This window comes from Sycon ciliatum, chromosome 12 (assembly GCF_964019385.1).
Source record: "Sycon ciliatum chromosome 12, ocSycCili1.1, whole genome shotgun sequence".
NCBI lineage: Eukaryota > Metazoa > Porifera > Calcarea > Leucosolenida > Sycettidae > Sycon > Sycon ciliatum.
The window spans coordinates 22,927,214-22,948,607 of NC_088654.1; the positions used below are offsets into that span (position 1 = coordinate 22,927,214).

The 21,394-nt window shown below is 49.1% G+C and overlaps 3 protein-coding genes across 4 annotated transcripts in view; 1 reads left to right on the forward strand and 2 right to left on the reverse strand.

Annotated features, from left to right (window-relative positions):
* The window catches only part of LOC135828317 (mucin-2-like), a 22,621-nt gene extending 21,918 nt beyond the window's left edge, over positions 1–703 (reverse strand). The window contains exons 1-3 of one of the 2 annotated variants that reach the window (XM_065340766.1): positions 369–703; positions 247–281; positions 29–120 (exon numbers count right to left, since the gene is read on the reverse strand). In XM_065340766.1, coding sequence (XP_065196838.1) covers positions 29–120; positions 247–281; positions 369–425 — 184 coding nt within the window. In that variant the 5' untranslated portion in view covers positions 426–703. The remainder of the gene's footprint in view (positions 1–28; positions 121–246; positions 282–368) is intronic. The other variant, XM_065340765.1, reaches the window with a different exon arrangement.
* A 620-nt stretch (positions 704–1,323) lies between these two features.
* On the forward strand, positions 1,324–10,941 carry LOC135828740 (uncharacterized). Its single transcript, XM_065341163.1, has 4 exons — positions 1,324–2,200; positions 4,494–4,698; positions 7,719–7,858; positions 10,115–10,941. The coding sequence occupies exons 1-4, from the start codon at positions 1,751–1,753 to the stop codon at positions 10,466–10,468; spliced, it is 1,149 nt and encodes a 382-aa protein (XP_065197235.1). The 5' UTR covers positions 1,324–1,750; the 3' UTR covers positions 10,469–10,941.
* A 1,147-nt stretch (positions 10,942–12,088) lies between these two features.
* Positions 12,089–15,204, reverse strand: LOC135828741 (very-long-chain 3-oxoacyl-CoA reductase-like). Its single transcript, XM_065341164.1, has 3 exons — positions 14,465–15,204; positions 13,823–14,005; positions 12,089–12,497 (listed from the first exon to the last, which is right to left on the reverse strand). The coding sequence occupies exons 1-3, from the start codon at positions 15,146–15,148 to the stop codon at positions 12,369–12,371; spliced, it is 996 nt and encodes a 331-aa protein (XP_065197236.1). The 5' UTR covers positions 15,149–15,204; the 3' UTR covers positions 12,089–12,368.
* Positions 15,205–21,394: the final 6,190 nt, after the last annotated feature.

Below are 21,394 nucleotides of genomic sequence, written 5' to 3' on the forward strand. Positions count from 1 at the left end.
TCTCAATACTAGTATTACTTTCACGTACCGCTGTTTGACTGCTTGACACTGTTCCAGAGTTTCTGAGTGGGTAGGAAGATAGCGATATTCTTTGACGTCCAGAAGCCATCCACACTGGAGCTACAACACAACAACAAGTTGCCAAACCAAGTCAGCAGCGGTGACAACAATCAGCATTTGTCAGCCCAAAATACAAAAAAATTGAAAACAGAGTTTCAACGAAATACAAGGGTCAAGTTGACATACCATCGTGACCGATTATCCGAGCTCTCGCCATCCTCCTGCACCAAGCACGCACAGCACAACAATTCCAGCCTCGTGTTACTCATTCCACTGCGGTGGCGAGGCAACGAAATCAAACCACTAACCGAGCTGGATTCCACAGGGCTACTTTGCGAACTGCGTTCAACTGTAAACAAGGACATTCTCAATTTACAAAGCTGAGAACAGCTTGCTCAAATCTCTGCTTGGCTCACACGCCAACAGCATCAGGCATGCAGCGTGATCAGCTTCATCCAAGATGGGCAGGGGGCAGCCAGTGTGGCTTCCTAGAGCCTCTACTGAGCTCAAAGATAGAGATGGAGAGAGAAAGAGGAGTTCACGAAAACGAAGTCAAAAACATAACTGCATGCACAGACAGACGCACTCAACTCAGTACAAGCGGTTTGCATCTGGCACAGCACAGTCCAGTCAGTCAGTGCCTGCAGTGCAGCGCAACACAGGCTGCCAACAGACTGTGCAGTGGCAAGCTGTGCTGTTGTCACGTTGGCCTAGCGCGCTAGCAAGGACAACGGCGTACAGCTAGCTGTAGAGTGTAGTAGATATTGTACGAGTCCGAGCGTGTCGTTGCACTAGCTAGCTAGCTAGACTGTAGGACTACACGTGACTGAACATGTAGCTGCTAGTGCTGCTGCTGTTACTTTTACTTTTTTAGATAGGCTCATACTCAGCAGATCAGCACTCGGATCGATCGGAGAGGTCGACGAGTAGACTAGACCTGCGCATACAAGTACAGTACGAGAGAAATCTACGAATCGTATCGTCACGTCCGTAGAAAACTCGACACACGGTCGGCACTGTAGATCTACTGGTGGTCGATGCGTGACTCACTGATCACACTCACAGTCCGAAGAAATCATTGAAAAGGCTTGAAGAAGATTTAGAAAAAAAAAGCAGCTGATCAGATCACGACGCGAGCTAGCTCGTGCGCGTGCGGAACAGACGCTGCATGCGCGATATGCTAGCTAGCCATGTAAAATGTAATGCGCCAAAGAAAAAGGCGGTCACCGGTGCACCACCTCTTTATCACTGGCACTGCACTACGGACTGAATATGTCGTTCATTCATCACATCTCTGGTGTCGCTTCTCGACGATCATGAGCATGAGAATCACAATTATGTTTCTGTCCCCCCATAGGGCCATACTGCATCAATGGTTCTCTTGTCTTGCATACGAGGTTTGGACTTAGATCGACCGTATCCTTGCTAATCAGCTCGCTGTGATTCTCCCCTGGAGTCATAATTATAAATTTAGGACTTGTGAGCCTGCAGTTCTGTACAGCCAGGCCCCCAGCCCCAGGGTCATTACACACATAACCAGTGTAGCGTTGTGACTTAGTCTTGGGCGAGTTCCCAGTTCCATTGGTCTCGCACGACACCTTGACTTCTTTGTAGATCCCTTTATAATTATACAGCGGAAGTCGCGCAGAATCCGGAACGGTTTCAAAGTTAGTTTCCTTGCAAGATCAGAATGAGCGATCAAGCAGTAACAGCTGAGACTGAGAGCAACGCAGTCGCCAGTGCAACCGAAGAAGTGCCACGTGCCGCCTCCGGTGAGGGTTCAACTAGAGTAACGACGAGTAGTAGGAGGGCCAACGCCACAAACGGTCGTTACGCCTCGCCGGGCACCGCTGACAGCGATCAGCTGTTACGGTGCTCGCATGAGCTAACGACAGAGCAACGGGAATTGATCGAGAGGTTGCGGTGCAGCCTAAAACCGGAGTTTGGTGATCGCGATGTGGACAAGTACCTTGACGACGAGGATATGCTGCGACGCTATTTGAAGGGACACGGGTGGAATTTCGATACGGCGCGCCGCTACCTCGCCAAGTCGCTAGCGTTCAGGGAGAAGAAACCTAGACCAGCATCATGGACGTGCAGCTATTGCGTGGACAATCCAGGATACCATTGTATGAGACAGGTAGGATCGGGCACGTGCACAGGACATACGTACATAGACATAGTGTGCATGTCCCAGTATCCCGTTCACATGGTTCATGATCATTGACATTGATATACTGGTACTGGCTGCTACTGTAGCGGACGTGGAAATCCAGTCGGTTTACCGGAGCCGGCGCCCTCAGCGCGTACAGAACGCTGAGTGCAGTGCACAAAGCTAAAGTCATGCTGATCCGCGATGCGACCAGCGCGCTGCATCGCATAATGCATGTTCCGCTTACTATTATCCACGGCTGCATGGCCAGCGCCCTGGGGCCGCTAGACGTGCGACCTGATTTCCATGTCCACAACAATAGTACCGTTGATCCACCCCTGCTCTAATTCCCGCCCCTGTCGAATTTCTGCCTGTGAAGCGACGTCGGCGTATACAACGAAATACGATGTTGAACCGACGCATGTACTGCTGTACACCGTGTGTGCGAGTGCAGGATGAATATGTGCACAATCCAACATGCCAGGTCTGATCTTCTGCTTTATTGTACATTGTACATCGTACTGCACTTGACAGCCTTGATCTAATTCCCGCCCCCTGCTGAAAAACCACCTGGGAAGCGACACAGCGTGGGGGGGGAGGGGATCAACGGTACTTTACGGTACTGGGACATGTACCGGATACCACCGTGGCTGCGTGCATTGTAAAGAGGTTATGTGAATGATTTCATCGAGATCTTCAAATGGACACAAGTGCCGTAACGTACCGTAGATCCGCCCCCACGCCATGTCGCTTCCCAGCTGGGTTTTCGGCAGGGGGCGGGAATTAGATCAAGGCTGTCAAGTGCAGTACGATGTACAACAATGAGTTACGTGGAAGTTCAGACTCGATGAGCTGAATAAGAATTGTGCACATTTTCACCCTGCACTGGCACGTATTGTGTACAGCTGTGCATGCATCGGTTCAACATCGTGTTTCGTTGTACACGCCAAAGTCGCTTCACAGGTAGAAAATCGGCAGGGGGCGGGAGTTAGAGAGGGGGCGGATCGACGGTACTTTACGTTATATGAGCGTGAGTCAGCAGCTTTTCGAATGGGTGCAGTGTGAGTCGCTAGTGGAAGTGCAGCGCTGTGCCGCGATTCCGCGACTCCGCCGTAGCATCTCAACTGATGATGTAATGGCATATCCTCTATTGGTTTGCCACTCCGAATAAGACCTGGCATTGGTTATCACTTCATGCACAGGCTATGTCATGGTCTCTCATTCGCGCTCACTATAACAGTTAGAGGTACAATGATCACAGAGCAACGATGTTACTCTGAGTAACCATGGTAACGGCGGGAAAGGACTTGGATGCGTCGTTGCTGTGTGATCATTGTATGGCTGGCTCTGTCCACTGGACATAGAGCACTGTACGCAACCTGAGGACTTTAGACACCTGTCTAACAGGTAGCGGTTGTGCGATTACATCATCAGTTGAAATGCTTTGGCAAATTCGTGGACTCGCGGCACAGCGCTGCACTTGCACTAGCAACTCATGCTGCATACTTAGCGGCCATAAGAAAATCATCTGCGTAACCTCCATATAAACTGGCATATTGGTTTTAAAAGGTTATAACCTTATGACTTCATACAAAGGTTACTAGTAGACAATGGTCTCATTCACGCTATACCTAATAATTAATATGATCGCCCTAGGCCTAGTGAAGGGGACGAGAACGCACATCCTGACTGTAATAGTCCTACACCTCCTTCTATAGAGACTATCCTATTACAATAGCAGGGATCAAGTCCTAGATTTCTGGAGTGCCCAGCACAACAAGGATGGAGCAATACCCGCAAAGGCAGAAGAGAACATTGACAAGGTTAGGGGCCGTCCAAGGTTACCAATAGTATTTTCAACACGAAATGTTTTCGTATGAGGGTGGGTGGGTTTTTGGAGCCTTGTTTTGAAAATAATTATAAAATGTACACGGGGAAAATGCCCAGTTACTTCTGGGTGCCGATAATTGAAATCAATATTTTTGTTGGACTGCGTTTGACCTGCAGAAAGGGTGGGTGGGGGTTGAAAAATATTAAAACTGTGCGTTCGCAAAAAAAAACATGTCGGTAACCCCGGACGGCCCCTTATGCAATAATTACTGTATGATCATTTTCTGGTGTGTGTGTGTGTGTGTGTGTGTGTGTGTGTGTGTGTATGTGTGTGTGGGGGGGGGGGGGTATTACGCCACTTCTGAGTATTCCCAGGTACTTATTGCAGTGATTCCGCTGCTGCTCTGGATACAAACTTATGCACTGCACTTCTGTGCTACTGTGTGGCTAGGTTGGGTTTGACGTTCGTGGTCGTCCAGTCTTCTACAGTAGCTTTATTCAGGCAGCGGTCACTAGCAACTCGGGTGCGGATAGCGTCGAGCACTTTGTCTACCTCACGGAGAATGCGGTGCGCTCCATCCGCCATCGTGAGCAGAAGGGTCAGTCGAGTCTCTCGCCACGTGTGGACGACTGGGTTTGGATCATGGACTGTACAGGTAAGCGCTAGAAACAGTGTACACGCAGTCATACCATGACACATGAACAACAATACTTCATGGATTTCAACGTTGTTTTCTTGTGACTTTCATCAGAAATCTTCATCACAATTGGATATTTTTGGACTACAAAAAAATTCACGGTTCGCCTGAGACTCGGCTGCAGGCCGAGTTTTCCGCATCGGCAGCAACACCACCAGCCTCTAGGATCAAGGCAGGAACACCACCACCCTCTAGGATCAAGGCAGGAACACCACCACCCTCTAGGATCAAGGCAGGAACGCCACCACCCTCTAGGATCAAGGCAGGAACGCCACCACCCTCTAGGATCAAGGCAGGAACGCCACCACCCTCTAGGATCAAGGCAGGAACGCCACCACCCTCTAGGATCAAGGCAGGAACACCACCACCCTCTAGGATCAAGGCAGGAACACCACCACCCTCTAGGATCAAGGCAGGAACACCACCACCCTCTAGGATCAAGGCAGGAACACCACCACCCTCTAGGATCAAGGCAGGAACACCACCACCCTCTAGGATCAAGGCAGGAACACCACCACCCTCTAGGATCAAGGCAGGAACACCACCACCCTCTAGGATCAAGGCAGGAACACCACCACCCTCTAGGATCAAGGCAGGAACGCCACCACCCTCTAGGATCAAGGCAGGAACGCCACCACCCTCTAGGATCAAGGCAGGAACGCCACCACCCTCTAGGATCAAGGCAGGAACGCCACCACCCTCTAGGATCAAGGCAGGAACACCACCACCCTCTAGGATCAAGGCAGGAACACCACCACCCTCTAGGATCAAGGCAGGAACACCACCACCCTCTAGGATCAAGGCAGGAACACCACCACCCTCTAGGATCAAGGCAGGAACACCACCACCCTCTAGGATCAAGGCAGGAACACCACCACCCTCTAGGATCAAGGCAGGAACACCACCACCCTCTAGGATCAAGGCAGGAACACCACCACCCTCTAGGATCAAGGCAGGAACGCCACCACCCTCTAGGATCAAGGCAGGAACGCCACCACCCTCTAGGATCAAGGCAGGAACGCCACCACCCTCTAGGATCAAGGCAGGAACGCCACCACCCTCTAGGATCAAGGCAGGAACACCACCACCCTCTAGGATCAAGGCAGGAACACCACCACCCTCTAGGATCAAGGCAGGAACACCACCACCCTCTAGGATCAAGGCAGGAACACCACCACCCTCTAGGATCAAGGCAGGAACACCACCACCCTCTAGGACCAAGGCAGGAACACCACCACCCTCTAGGATCAAGGCAGGAACACCACCACCCTCTAGGATCAAGGCGCAGATGCAGCTCCTAAGCGGTGGGTAGGTCAGACCCACCACAAAGTGGTCAAAGACCGAAAATCCCATTCACTGCATCCATGTTTCCCTCGTGCCAGGTCACGAGTTCCCAATTAACTGTGGGTTGCAGCATGGCTGGACTACAACAAAACATTACAATTCTAATACCCAGAGGTACAATGTAAGATACAGGTAAACAATGGGAATGTGTACGCAGTGTTCCTATGTTTTCCCGCCGTGGCCACCGGGAGCTGGATATCTTATGGCATGGCCAACAATCATCAGAGGCGCTTAGTGGCACATGCGGGGCTGTCTCCCAAAGATGTGTCCTTTTGTGTGTCTGATGCCCCTGGCTGTTGCAACTTGGGAATATGACACTGAACTGACACTCTCACCGAGAATCTATCACTTATGAATTTAGTTTAGTTATGATCGTGGCCTGGCACGAGGGAAACATGGATGCAGTGAATGGGATTTTCGGTCTTTGACCACTTTGTGGTGGGTCTGATCTACTCACCTCCCACCGCTTAGGAGCTGCATCTGCGCCTTGATCCAAGAGGGTGGTGGCGTTCCTGCGGATGCGGAAAACTGGGCCTTCGGCCGAGTCTCACGTGAACCGTGAAATTTGTATTATTATAATTTTTAATGATCGATTGATTGGCTTCAGGGTAGCCTTGTTACGCAGCCTGCGGAAACGGCGCAGCCGATGTAATTTCAGAATAAAGCGAAGGTTCAGTGTGAAGAGGAGAACGTGCTAATGATGTGGTTGGGGTGGACTATGCATTATTACCTTAGAAAACCTCCTTTTGGGCTTTTACAGCAGTTGTTCAAAGCATCAAACTGTTCGCAAGGTTTATTTCCGCATGATCTGCAGGTTGAAATAGTGGTTGCGACTTCGGCGATGATTTTTTTAGGAATGAGTTTGCTCCCACACTGGTGCTCGCGCTATTCCGCCGACTTGACTTGACACTTGACTGACTCGCGACTGCCATCCAGAGCACACGAGAAATCCATTGAACCTTCGACTCGGCAAACCTGCAAGAAAGCACCACTCCCTGCTCAATACACAGTGTTTCGGGGAATTCACCCCTCATCAGTTGAGCTTGAGTAGGCTGAGGAAGATTGTGCCTGAAGACCACCACTTGGATAGTGCTCTCCAGGCACAAACATCACCAGGGATACAAACTTACAGAGACGCTCCGTTTCCAGCGCAACAAACATCTCGTGAACACCAGATAGCAGTGTGAGTCAGTGTCGCTCCTGGACGGCGAGAACAGACGCAGAGGACCCTGGGTCATTCACAACGCTTTCACCTCCAAACCAGCGAGTCGGCAGCCCGCGCTGGGCACAACAGTACGAAATAGTGGTTGCGGCTTCGGCGATGATTTTTTAGGAATGAGTTTGCTCCCACACTGGAGCTCGCGCTATTCCGCCGACTTGACTTGACACTTGACTGACTCACGACTGCTATCCAGAGCTGCATATCTGCGGGTTGGTATTTTAATTTTTATAGATGAAAATAATAAATCTTCATGGTGTGTGTGTGTGTGTGTGTGTGTGTGTGCGTGCACACGAGCGTGTGTGTGTGTGTGTGTGTGTGTGTGTGTGTACGTGTGTGCATGCGTGCGTGCATGTGTGTATGTGTGTTATGTACATCGCGTGACCTATGCGATGGTGTGCGATCAAACGTACAGGTATGGGCTGGGCAGCATGCAATCCGAAGATCGCCATCCAGGTGAACTCCTTACTGGGTGACCACTATCCTGAGCGTCTTGGCCTGACCGTCGCACTCAATGCTGGTTTTCTTATGCGCTCCGCATGGGCAGCCATCAAGGTGAGATGCAGTACGCGACTCTGCACCGTGATGGAGGTCATGTGATTATGTCATCATTTGAGATGCTCTGTATGGCGTGGCAAACTGTAGCGTCACTAGCACTCGTTTACGACTCGATGCAAACTAGCACTCGTTTGCGACTCGATACAAACTAGCATTTGTTTACGACTCAATACAAGCTAGCATTCGTTTACAACTCGATGCAAACTAGCACTCATTTACTACGCAATGCAATTAGCACTCGTTTATAACTCGATACAAGCTAGCACTCGTTTACAACTCGATGCAAGCTAGCACTCGTTTAAGACTCGATACAAACTACCGTAAAAGCCCGTATAGGCCCCCGGGCGTACAGAATAGCAGCCTCGATTTCGTGGGCGTATACAAGGGCACGGGCGTTATTTTGGAACCGGGCGTATACTTGGAATAGGGATAGCAGTAAGTATTGGGAATCAGTAGCTGTACATGTAATGGTGTTGCCGGCATACCTGGGCGTATACATGGGCATGGGCGCTATTTTGAAACAAAAGGGTTGACTTCCGCTGACCGGGCGTGTACATGGAGGGTGGGCGTAATTTCGAGTGGGCGTATACAGGGACTTTTACGGTAGCAATGGTTTGACACGCAATGCAATGATCTCATCTGCAGAACCTCTATCGTAACTGTCGTACCATGATCGTGCTGTGCCTTTAAACACAGTGAATGCGTTCGATTACGCACTTGAATCGATTCATGAATGGAATCTCGCCGTTCGATTTCTCGTCATGAGCCCTGGAATCGATTCGGAATCCATTCACCCTGTTCACATCGGGTGATGTGAATAGCGCGAATGGATTCATGAATGAATTCATGAATCGATGCGCGGGCATAATCGAACGCACTCAGTACGCTGTTCTCGTTCAAACCGGCCCTGGCGAATATCCCTGTGGCAATTGTGGTCCCAAAGATTCTGAGAGAGCCCCTCCCCCCACCCCCCCCCCCCCTCCCCCCACCCCCAGGGTATCCAAACAACAGACATGGTGCTGTAGTAGACGTAAGCCTTGGGTGATGGCCATTCCGCGTAGATTCTAGGACTCTTAGCCAAGCATGCTAGGCAGATTCTTAATCCATCTCTGTTTTTGTTGTTTGCATCTGTGTGTGTGCGTGTGTGTGTGTGTGTGTGTGTGTGTGTGTGTGTGTGTGTGTGCTTGTGTGCGCGTGTGTGTGTGTGTGTGTGTGTGTGTGTGTGTGTGTGTGTGTATGTGTGTGTGTGTGTATGTGTGTGTGTGCATGTGTGCGTGTATCTGTGTGTGTGTGTGTGTGTGTGTGTGTGTGTGTGTGTGTGTATGTGTGTCCCATATGGTGCAGTGGTATGTGCAGTCGATTTCCAATCGATAGGTTGCGGGTTCAATTCCCGACGATTATGGTGGCACATGTCTTTCTTCTCTTTCTTGGACTCTTCCTGACTTTTCTTTCATTCTCCTGGGTGGTTACCAACAGCCAGTGTATGCCGGAGTATGTGGTGTGGTGTGTGTGTGTAGAAAAAAATGGAAAAATGAAAATAGGGATTCACTGGCCAGAAAAAGTCACTTCAATCAGCTGTGTGGTGGATACCAGGCTAAAAATAGTGGTGGTCAATTCATCAGCCTTGCAAGCTGTTGAATGGTGTAATCCCAGCACAAGTTGCTATGTCTAACATAGATGTTCGCTATCATCGCTTCCGCGATGGGCAGGTCTGAGGTCTGAGGTGTGTATGTATGTGTGTGCGTGTATGTGTGTGTGTGTGTGTGTGTGTGTGTGTGTGTGTGTGTGTGTGTGTGTGTGTGTCCCATATGGTGCAGTGGTATGTGCAGCGATTTCCAATCGATAGGTTGCGGGTTCGATTCCCGACGATTATGGTCACACACGTCTTTCTTCTCTTTCTAAGACTCTTCCTGACTTTTCTTTCATTCTCCTGGGTGGTTACCAACAGCCAGTGCATGCCGGAGTATGTGGTGTGATGTGTGTGCGGGAAAAAAAAAAAAAAAAAAAAAAAAAAGACCAAAAATAGGGATTCACTGGCCAGAAAAAGTCACTTCAAATAGCTGTATGGTGTAGACCAGGCTGAATAGTGACGGTCAATTCTTCAGCCTTGCAAGCTGTTGAATGGTGCAATCCCAGCACAAGCTGCTATGGCATCTGCCGTAGCATTGCTATCATCGCCTCCGGCGATGGGCGTCAAAGGTCAAAGGTCAAAGGTGTGTGTGTGTGCGTGTGCGCGTGTGTGTGTTCGTGCAGGTGTTCCTTTCGCCAGCAACGGCAGCCAAGCTCGTTTACGTCAGTGACCTGGCGGAGCAACGAGAGGTGTTTGATCAAGAGCTGTTTGACTGGCTGCAGACGGAGGAACGGCTAAACAAGGAGTCCCCGCTCTCCGAATCACAGCGCGTCTTCTGGTGCAAACCGAAAAATGCGACCGCACACGACCCACGCGGTACGCATAGCTATGTGCACGAGTTCATCGATCAAGTGTCCCTTGCAGCTGTGCCGTCTGAGGAGACTGACGGGGATGCCCACATACCCAGTCATCTACGCCGTCCACTGCCTCACCCCAACACTGTTGTCGAGAAGCGGCGAGGCTCATCACCCGTCTAGGCTCGTGTGTCACGGTGTGTGTGTGTGTGCGCGCGTGTGTGTGTGCGCGCGCGTGGGCGCATGTGCGTTCGTGAGCGTGTGTTTAGCGAAGTTCTGTACCGACAGACCAGATCACATGCCTGACACTGACCTGGAGGATCTAGGATACGCATGCATGCATCCAAGCTATTATTCTTTTATCATTCTATTTATTTTCGTGTCATTCTGAGAAGTCAAATTATTGGTTTCCTCTAATAGTGCGATGCAGCTCAGTGCCACTTGTGCCTCGACTTGATGTTGATAGATCAATGGACAGTAGCTACTGGTACATGTACATGTCTGCTTGAACAACACGAGAGCTGGCCATGGCCATGTCAAACTATACACAGCCACTACTTGGCGCCCAACTGAGCTGCCGCTACTAGTATTCTTAATTATTGGGAGAAAAACCACTAGAGTCTAGAAGCTATATGAAGGAACTCAGTATCAATGTATGTGTCGCTTTGCTAGTGGTGTGCTGTGGTGCTGTGGCAACGTCGTGTCGAGGTTGGCTGGAGAGCGGCGCAGTTATGGTGTGGTGGGTGATGAGCAATCTGTACAGCTGCCCCCCCCCCCCTCCCCGTGAACTCCGCGATTCCGCGGATTGCAGAATTTCCACAGAATCCAGTAGTGTCCGCAGAATTCAGAAAGTCCCGCGGAATATTGCAGAAAAGAGAGAAAAGCTGCTTTTTGATGTATTTCACAGCCAAACGAACCTGCTTGTGCCCTTCAACATCAACGTGCACTGTACATTTTGGAGCTTTCAATTTTTTGGACCAGGATTTCGCATAATTTTGGTTCAGAATTTTATAGGGACAACAAACCTCGGTGGGGTTGCGGAAATTCTATATATCTGTTTTATGCTCATTTCCCTTGCAGAATTGCAGCCGAATTTGGAAGGATTTGCAGAATTAGCGCAGAATTAACTGTTTTCAGCCGCAGAATTCTCCACGGAATTTCTGATATTCTGCCGCGGAATTCACGGGGGCGGGTACAGGGCCAAATGCTGCTGCTTACACTTTGGTTTTAAACCATTTGTGTCTCTAGAGACATCCATCAGTGATTACAAATTATTTAGAAACATTATGGTCTCTAGAACATCCATTAGTGACTACAGATCTAACATCAGTGCTGTTGATGGACAGTTGAATCCATCCTGGCTGTTCATACTTGCCCCGTGCGATGCTGACTTGGGGCGTAGGTCACATACAAACACAATCATACAAACACACAATTTAACATGTCATGGGGCTTCATATGGAAATTTGTACATGTACCTTTTGAAGTATTTTGGGCAGAATGGTTGCCTTATCCAAGTGGTCACGTTGACAGGTTTTTACTGCACACGCAGAGTGTAGTACAATCAAGAACGGGGGGGGGGGGGGGGGGGGGGGGGGCTGGTAATAACACGTCTTACAGTAGACTAGTAGAGCATGCACATGCAGTCCCATAAATACACCGGTACATTGTTATTACCGGTATAACGAGTCGGAAGTTTAAGCCTTAAGGATTGCAAACAATCTTGCAGTCTTCAAGTTCAGGCATATCCATACGTAACACGTACGATGCGAGGCATTCGAGCTTCAAGAGAACGAAGAAATGTCAACTCGTTGAAGAGTAGATTTACTTGCTTGTTATATTGACATGACGTCTTTCAGTAATTACAGCAGGTTATGTGCAGAGAAGTATGAATGCACGGAACAGTCGCACATGCAGCAGCAGTGCCAGCACTGAGCTGTCTCTTCATCTATGCAGGACTTCGACAGTAACAGCCCATATGCTGCAAGAAAATGCGCGCGTGTGTGTGTGTGTGTGTGTGTGTGTGTGTGTGTGTGTGTGTGTGTGTGTGTGTGTGTGTGTGTAGGTGCGCGTGCACACACCACTATTCGGCCTTCTTCTCGGTGGCGGCCTTCTCCTTCTTGCGCAGAGCTACCTTTCTCAGGTTGCTATTCGTGTTGGAGATGAGTCGGGTCAGGGCAAAGCCTGGCAAGTTGCGGTAAGCCAGACACGCCTGGACACGACATAAGAGGTACAGCAGAAGCAAGGCATACGTTACCATACGTTACCAAGAGTACATAACCCCCAAGAGTGTGCAACTGCCTGCACAACCTCTATGCAGTGCTGCAACGGCAGAACTTCACATCACGTGACATGGTTCAAAAGGTCACACTGGCAAACAGTGCAAAGTGACCACAAGCGATTTGTACCCAAAGCTGGGTTGCGTACAACCCTGTATCAATCATGCACAGAGTGCAAATATTGTGTACGGGTTCATCACGTGATGTGAAGTTCTGCCTTCCCAGACCCCATAGCTGGAGTTGCACACTCTTGGGGGTTATGTAGTCTTGACGTTACTCGAAACAGCCCCTAGAATACAAGATGGAAGTATATACGCTAATGTCAGAAATTTTCGGTGCTCAATACTTCGGTACGAGAGCAAAAGGCCAGGTTAGGTGAACAGAAATTTTAGGTGCAGAGAAGCAATTCACCGTTGGATTATGTGTGTTAGTGTTTGTTCGGATATTGGAATTTTAGGTATGAAACAGATGCACCGAATGTACCGAAAATAAAAGTACACCAACAATTTGTGAAACTAAAGTAGTAGGTTTCATAGCACGAGAATTTCGGGGAGTCAGCCCTTTCCACTTTGGAAATCCGGAATTTGTTTTGTGTGCACAAACTACTGGTACAATAGAACCTGTAACTAACCACCACCACCACCATCACCACCACCATCACCACCACCACGGTCCTACCTTCGGAGCCAGAAAAAGCGGTCTTTAGTTGGAGGTTTGCACAGTGCGACCATAAACGGATCCCATTACATGATTATGTATGTCAAAATGCAGCTAATACAATTCCCTGCTAGTTGCACTATGCCATTCTTGTTACAGATCATACAACATTGAGAGAGAGAGAGAGAGAGAAAATTAAAAGTTTATTGTTGATACGAAATTCAGTTGCTTCTTGTGAAGCCAGGTGCCAAGTGTTCCTCGTGGAAGTTGAGGTTCACTCTGGGCTTCAACTTTGTTGATGAAATCAGTAAGTACCGTAGCATGTTAGCAATGTATTCTTCATCGGCGTGACTGGGGTATGTTGGACAGAGCAGCTCAGTGCCCCCTACCCCCCCCCCCCCCCCCCCCCCCCCCCCACCAGCCACTCACCTCCAACCATCCACACTTTCTCCCCCCCCCCCCCCCCCTCCCTCCTACATCTACACATACATATCCACACCCAGAGCTGCACACCCACATACGCACACCCACCCATACCTACACCCATACACACACCCCCACCCATACCTACACCCACACCAACGCACATGTTACTACTCACAATCAATGAGTGGACCCAGTAACCCTGAGTGCGAGATGACACACCAATGGTGCGAATGGCTGAGCGAACGAATGTTGTCGGCGATGGTGCATCGATGCGAGGTCTGCGGATCTTGGCCAGTTTCGTGGCAACGAAGAAAGGCATCACGGATTGGAAGGTTACACCTTTGCCAGCATATTCAGCCTAAGACAGCAGAAAAAGGGAGAAGGAGAGAGAGAGAGAGAGAGAGAGAGAGAGAGAGAGAGAGAGAGAGAGAGAGAGAGAGAGAAAGTTACATTAATTTTTATAAAAGCAGGTATGTCTAACTCTAACAAATGAGGACCGATACCTCAACAACAGGGGAGAGAGAGAGAGAGAGAGAGAGTGTGTGTGTGTGTGTGTGTGTGTGTGTGTGTGTGTGTGTATCTGGCGCTAGTCTTGATATGTCTCATTCAGATCTTATCCGCTATTATTGCTATAAGGATTGGTTCACATAAGCCAAATGACCGGCGGTGAGCCAGCTCCCGGTCCATCCTGCATACGATTCGAGTACTGCTGTAGTACACTGTGTATGTGTGTGTGCACGTGCGTGCGCGTGTATGTATGAGAGAGAGGGGCAGATCCAGACACAAGCTTAGGTGTATGTACGCATGGGCAGCTCACCTCCATGGCGCGCGTGAAAAAGTCGGCAAATGCCTTCGATCCGCCGTACAGAGCCAGGAACGGGGTGGGTACAAGACCACTGGCAGAGCCGACGTTCACGATAGCTCCACGATGACGCTCCACCATGCCCGGTAGAACGATGCGTGTCATCATTGCCATGGAGAGCACGTTGACATTCACCATGCGAGCAGCAAGGTCCTCACTGACCTCATGGTAGGGCATGGGGTAATCATATCCCATGCCAACGTTGTTCACCAGCACGCCCACGTCCAGCTCTGGCAGCACAGTCTGCAGAGGGCCGTACACTTCCGCACCGCCAGAGAAATCCAGTGCTAATGTGCGAAACTCGCGATCCGGGAATTTCTCTGCAAGCTCGGCGGCGCATTGGTCCAGCTTGGACTGCGTCCGGCTAATCAGGAACACGTTCAGGCCGCAGCGTGCGAATTCCTCGGCATACGCCTTGCCAATGCCGTCCGTCGCGCCAGTCACCACCGCCCATTCCCCCAGCTTGCGTATGTGTGCAGTTGAGGACAGAACGTAATTCCTCATAAATCTGGTGAATTGCAAAAGGGCATTGTAGGTCAGATATCCACCGTAGATTAATCCCAGGAGGATGAGAACATCTCCTGTGTAGCCTTGCCGCACACAGGCAGGCAGCATGTCCATAATACAGCCACCAGCCATTTTCAAAAGACGTCCTCAGCTTCCTCAACCAAAGGAGAGAGGAAGAAAAAGGAAAGGAGAAAAAGAAAACTGTGGAAGGTTTTGTATTTGATCGATCGGCCGGCCGCGGGCCGCGTCACGTGGCGTGTGATTTTTGAAGACTGAAACACTGCACCGTGCACCAATGATGTGACGTGACCGACTGTCACAGTGTCGGTCAAAGGTCACACGCGCACAGTCTCACACTTGCTACCCTGACATGCTGTCCAACCGTCCTTCTTTCAGCAGGACGGTCCTGCTTTGGACCAAAACTTTTGTGTACATTTACATGGGAGACAGTCGCCTTGGTATACATTTTGTCCTGCTTTGGAAAGGTGGCAAGGCCGGACAGTCTGCCCTGATCACGCCACTACAACATCAAGAGTGCGGTAGCGCTGTCGACATGTCCGGGGGGTTTCAAGGTCTGCATCATGCATCACATTCAAAGACAGGGCTAGGGCAGTAGGGGTAACGGGTGGTTATAAGGACCTCCGACTTCGGGTACTACTCCCGGCATTACCATGAATGATTACTGTATCCAGACTCAACAAGTCATGGTTGATGATGATGAATGATGATGATGCTAATCAAGAGTATCCTCTACGGTCTACCAGTACCACACACGCACAAGAACAAGCTAAGATCTGCACGACGAGGTCCCGCCTACTTGTACCTGTACTGCTGTAGTACAATGTGCGCAACTAGCGATTTTTGGAAAGAAGGTCCTCTGCTTGGGGAGCCACCGACCCTGAGTGACCCTGTCCATGGTGAGCGCTAGTATGGATCTATGCCAGCTAGGCCTATGGAGCGCTCGCTGGTGGTAGCCCTACCATGGTCTGTACTTTATGTATGCACAAACGGATGTGTAGCACCTCTCACCCGGGCGCATGCAGGTATCACTTTATGAGTTTTGCATGTGGGTATGACCAGATGACGGAGACATGCAGGGCATGCAGGTATCTGGTGCATGTTGGTATAGTATTCATGAGCTTAGCTAGTGAAGCCATTGTACATACTCATTGTACTGTGATCCCCCCCCCCCCCCCCAACTACTGCATGCATTGGAGAGCGCAATACATGAATACATTGTAATTCTGACTCATGATGTCATTATTAGATTCATTACCCTTCATGCCCCCCCCCCCTCCCCTCCTCCCATGGGAAATTCCCCGGGAATGAAATCCTCCCGGTTTGCCAGTAAAACGGTTAAGGTGGCTCCTACCCCTCGGGTCCAAATTTTTTTTGTTTGAAACGTGGCTACAAACGATTGTTCTTTGTTCCGTAGGATATCTAGTGTACGGAGACAAAATTTTATCAAGTTCTACCGGCCGGTTTCACTCGGGGGAGGGGCCAAACATAGCATACTCACAATTGCCAATTTAGGCCAAAAAACACCGGAAAACCACTTTTTTGGCCGTAGCACTCGTAGTTACCCCATTTTCTTGATGTCCAACATCAGGACAGTAGTATACTTGCTAAATACCAGCATAAGCTTTAGAAGTGGGTAGAATTCTGCTAGAAGGTGACCTTTTTCTCTTTTCGGAATCATCCCATTTCAGCGCACACGTCCCACATATTAGCCCCGCCCACAAGTATTTGACACTGGACTTGCCCTGTATTCAATGGTTATGCTATCATAACCTAATAATGGTACTGTGTAGCAAGTTTGAGCAGGTTCTACCGAAGGTAACTCTTGAAATAAAACTTTGAAGTGTCAAGTGATGCCATATTTTCAAGAATCAGCACATTGCACTGGGACATTGTCCAACGCCTTAGAACCCCTGACTCTACCATATGACAGATACGTATCTTGCAATAATTGATTGCAACATCTTCCGAACATAGTAGTAGAGCTTTGGATCAAGTTTTAGCAGTTTCCACCGAAGCTAACTACCAAAATAAAACGTTGAAGTCGCCCACATACTAAATGCAATAGCTGAGCATGTGCATTGAGTGTATGGTCTAAAGGTTTTCACAACTAGCTCCAATGCGGCAGATACGTGTCTTACATTACTTGATTGCAACATCTTCAGAACATAGTAGTAGAGCTTTGGATCAAGTTTAGACAGTTTCTACCGAAGCTAACTACCAAAATAGAACTTTGAAGTCGCCCACATACTAAATGCCATACATGTAGCTGAGCATGTGTATTGAGTGTGCATGTATGCTCTAGTGTTTTTCACAACTTTCTCCAACATGAAGCCAATACTGATGTGGAATTTTTTGACTGCTTTGTCCAAAACACAGTGCTAAAGCAATGCACATTGGGCACTTTCTACTGGTAATGCAATTATTATTATTATACAGTGTTTGCTGCCAACATAGCAAGCAATACTGCTATACTAAATGCGTATTCCATTGGGTACGGTCCAATGGCTTTTCACTTCGCATCTAGCCATTGTTCTTCGTGCATTTCTTGAATGCTTAGTCTCCGTGGTAATGAGCTAAGAGCCACACTGGAGAAGTTTCTACTGAAGCTAACTATCAAAAATATAAAATTTCCAAGATGCTACTATTACATAAAGTAGCTGTGTGCAATGCCACTCTGTTGAACACAGTAAGCAAAATTGAGTCACTAAAACCCTATTTGCCAGATATAAGCTGTTGAGACTGATATCAGCTGAGCTGTATGATCTGATATGGATGGCGGTTCCACACTGACCAGCACATGTACACGTGCACAGGCAGAAGAACATACAAGTAATACACCTAACGTTACTTCGAAGTCCATCGTGTAAATACAAGCGTATATACAAGCATCACTCCTGTTCTCCACAACCTGCAGCCCTGGGCCACTCCAGCTGGTCAGAGTGCAATAATTTCTGCAGCAGGCTTGACTTGGAAAGCTAATCACAACTGCCATGGCTGCAACATGAGTATTACCAGCGCTTTTACAGCGCTACTTGTATTAGAATAATATTATTATTGTCAATCCATTGTGGTGCATGGCACTCGTTTTCAACAACCGAGTTTATGTCATTAGTTGCATATCCAACGCCAATAGGAAAAAGAAGGGGTGGGGCAAATTACCACGGTTCAACACTAGTCATATTGAACGGCGTTACGCCATGCCAGGCACGCACACAAAACACCCGCGCGAGTGCGCATGCATGTACACACCCAGGTAACACACATTCGTGCGACTTTACATAGCCTGCACTGTCGTTCTATGTCATAGGAGTGAGTGCACACACATATATTATATATTATATGTACATAGCAGACTCAGCGGAGGACGTTCAGGTTGGTTGTAACTCTGAGTTTCATGCCGCTAGGCAATCATCAGACAACTGATACTCGGGTCTACCCAACAGTATGCTTATAAACATAGAGCCACAAGCATAAACAAATTTAGCGCTAAATCTGGTGTGAGGTATGGGGAGAAAGCTGGCGCGGGCCAAGGCGCGACAGGGGAAGTGCCAGGATGGTGGCGGGCAACAGGCAGGTGTGAGCATGAAAGCGCGGAAAGAGGCGATGGGGAGGCAGTGTACAGCAGATGGGTGGAGGTGCCAGGAGGGTGGCGGGCAATGGGCCAGTGAGATCGCTACAAGTAGGGAGTCGTTTGGTGACGGGCAGGCGTGAGCAGAGTGGCATCGCCGAAAATGCAATCTTTGTACCGCGGAAAAATTCCACATCCTGACTACACCCAAGAAGCTCCTACTCAACAAGCGGTCTGAGATGGTCTCGAAATGCAGGCACGAGAATAAGTTCCGCCTCGCAAATTTCACACCTATCAAATGAACTGACCAAGTACTGTACTGCACTTTGCCTGAGCACCCATTATTATTAATAACAAAATCCCTTGGCCTGTAGTCGGCGATGCCACTCTGCTCACGCCTGCCCGTCACCAAACGACTCCCTACTTGTAGCGATCTCACTGGCCCATTGCCCGCCACCCTCCTGGCACCTCCACCCATCTGCTGTACACTGCCTCCCCATCGCCTCTTTCCGCGCTTTCATGCTCACACCTGCCTGTTGCCCGCCACCATCCTGGCACTTCCCCTGTCGCGCCTTGGCCCGCGCCAGCTTTCTCCCCATACCTCACACCAGATTTAGCGCTAAATTTGTTTATGCTTGTGGCTCTATGTTTATAAGCATACTGTTGGGTAGACCCGAGTATCAGTTGTCTGATGATTGCCTAGCGGCATGAAACTCAGAGTTACAACCAACCTGAACGTTCTCCGCTGAGTCTGCTATGTACTAAGCTCTGTCTCTGACATTGAACACTCTCTGCAGCTCGGGGATCAACGGATTCGTTTATATATATGTACATGTAGATTGCCTAGTTTTCCATACGTAATAAAATTGTGTAAGTATACACACATGTGCGTGCACATATAGATAGACTCAGCGGCATACGCATGAGTGTGTGCCGATAGGGCCACATGCCCATTATCGGCCCGGATTAGTCTGTGAAAGTTGCACGGCACGACAAACTTTCGGACAGTCTAAAGATATGACACAATGAATGTGGAATACCCACCAGTGTGTAAGACCATTCAGGGCCGGAGGAAGGAGTTTTGGAGTGGTCCGGCCAACCTTTGAGGGGGTCCGACCGTCCGGGGCACCTCCCCCGGGAGAAATATTTAAAATTTACATGAAATAGAGCGAATTTGGGCACCTCTTAAGGCTCCAGAAAATGCAGAAAATTATAGTAAAAGAACACGAACACAATTTTTTTATATCCATATCAAGCCATACAGTGCCGGTCATGGAGTCCTGAGCTACTTCGAAGCACATCACACGCCGGCAGTACAGTCGAGCAATGTACCTCTGGATTTTTTACACCGGTTTTGCACGAATCACATGGACCATCCAGCTGGGAAAGTGGTCCGGCCATGGCCGGACCAGCCTGACCGGTTCCGCCGGCCCTGCCATTTCATACCTATTTCGCAGCGTTTGTGATTTTCGGGGCGTCCCTGTTGATATTTGATGTCCTCACTTGGTTGATGACACAGTCACAAATTATCAAATTCACCTCCAATGCCATCCAATCTGCGTTCCGCGATACATGTACAGTGAACGGTGTTGAGGAAAGCCATGCAGCAATAAAACAGTCGAGACTCCCAAGCAGAGGATACAATTCAGCGTATTGAAGTACGAATTGTTGTAAACAATTTTCAAGACACAATTACAAAATTTGAAGTGCGTCTTGAAACGTGTTTGAAGTGCTTCGATGTATTTACCTTCGATCTCCCTGAATCGATCCATCCACAGCTACCCGACGAATTTACCAGTCAGTGCGGGAGATGATCGAGCAAGTTATATTTGAAGGTCGCGAGATGTCAGTGGCACTGGCAGGAAATCTACACAAGCGTATTCTGAAATAATTTTCTAAGACTCAGGCGTGATTCAAGAGCGGACTTTGATTTCAGGCTCCCTTCTTATAGTACGAGCACCAGTCGACATTGCATTCTTGGAAAATCTTCTGCGAGTGCTGCCTTCCCCTTTCATAGAAAGAACGAGTGAAGAGGGACACTAGCAGCAGGTTCTAGCTAGGTCGCCAGAATTGCAGAAAAGCGAGAAGACATTTCCTACAACGATCGATCGCACAAAAATCATCGCTACCGAAAAATTTACTGAAAATCTACACTTTTCAAACGATGCGCGCGCAGAGGGTGTGAGCCACCTTAACCTCAGCTCAAATCCTGCAGATACTGATTTTTGGATAGTGATCGAGCTGCCGGTTCTGCAGAACGGGCAATCCCAAAGGATCTCACATCTGATCACACCAGTCAGCAGGCAACAGCAGACACAACACTGTGGCATACAGTGTCCAGCAGAACAAACTGCAGCCGAATCAATAGCAGCACAGCACACAAGACGCAGCGCAATGAAACCCTTCCCATCCCGGGGTGACAGGTGTTCTGTTCGAGCCTGTAACCCAAAAGAAAAAAACCTGATAATTCGAACGGGGGGGGGGGGGGGGGGGGTTGGTTGCTGGTGATGACAAGCTTGGTTGGTCCTTGACTCGGCGGCACCAGCCGAGTGGCCAGTCAGTTGCATTGACTTTCTTCCGTGGGTAAATTCAGTACTTATTGCCTGAAGGAAGAGAATGGCATGAAAGGTCGACAGCGGCGGCAAAGGCATACGGGTAACAGCAACGATGCATGCACAGTGCACTGGACATGGTCTACTGGTACACACTATCTAGACACAATACACCCAGTCGCTAACTCGTACTATTTCGGCAACAATGTATGCACATTGTGCTGGACATACGGATCT

What these genes read in the sequence shown, in the direction of transcription:
- LOC135828740 (XM_065341163.1), top strand. Translation starts at nt 1,751, where the DNA reads ATGAGCGATCAAGCAGTAACAGCTGAGACTGAGAGCAACGCAGTCGCC. An exon ending in GATACCATTGTATGAGACAG is followed by an intron (nt 2,201 to 4,493) that starts GTAGGATCGGGC and finishes CTGTGTGGCTAG; the next exon opens with GTTGGGTTTGACGTTCGTGG. An exon ending in CCGCATGGGCAGCCATCAAG is followed by an intron (nt 7,859 to 10,114) that starts GTGAGATGCAGT and finishes GTGTTCGTGCAG; the next exon opens with GTGTTCCTTTCGCCAGCAAC.
- LOC135828741 (XM_065341164.1), bottom strand. Translation starts at nt 15,148, where the DNA reads ATGGCTGGTGGCTGTATTATGGACATGCTGCCTGCCTGTGTGCGGCAA. An exon ending in TTTTCACGCGCGCCATGGAG is followed by an intron (nt 14,006 to 14,464) that starts GTGAGCTGCCCA and finishes CTGCTGTCTTAG; the next exon opens with GCTGAATATGCTGGCAAAGG. An exon ending in ACTGGGTCCACTCATTGATT is followed by an intron (nt 12,498 to 13,822) that starts GTGAGTAGTAAC and finishes TGTCGTGTCCAG; the next exon opens with GCGTGTCTGGCTTACCGCAA.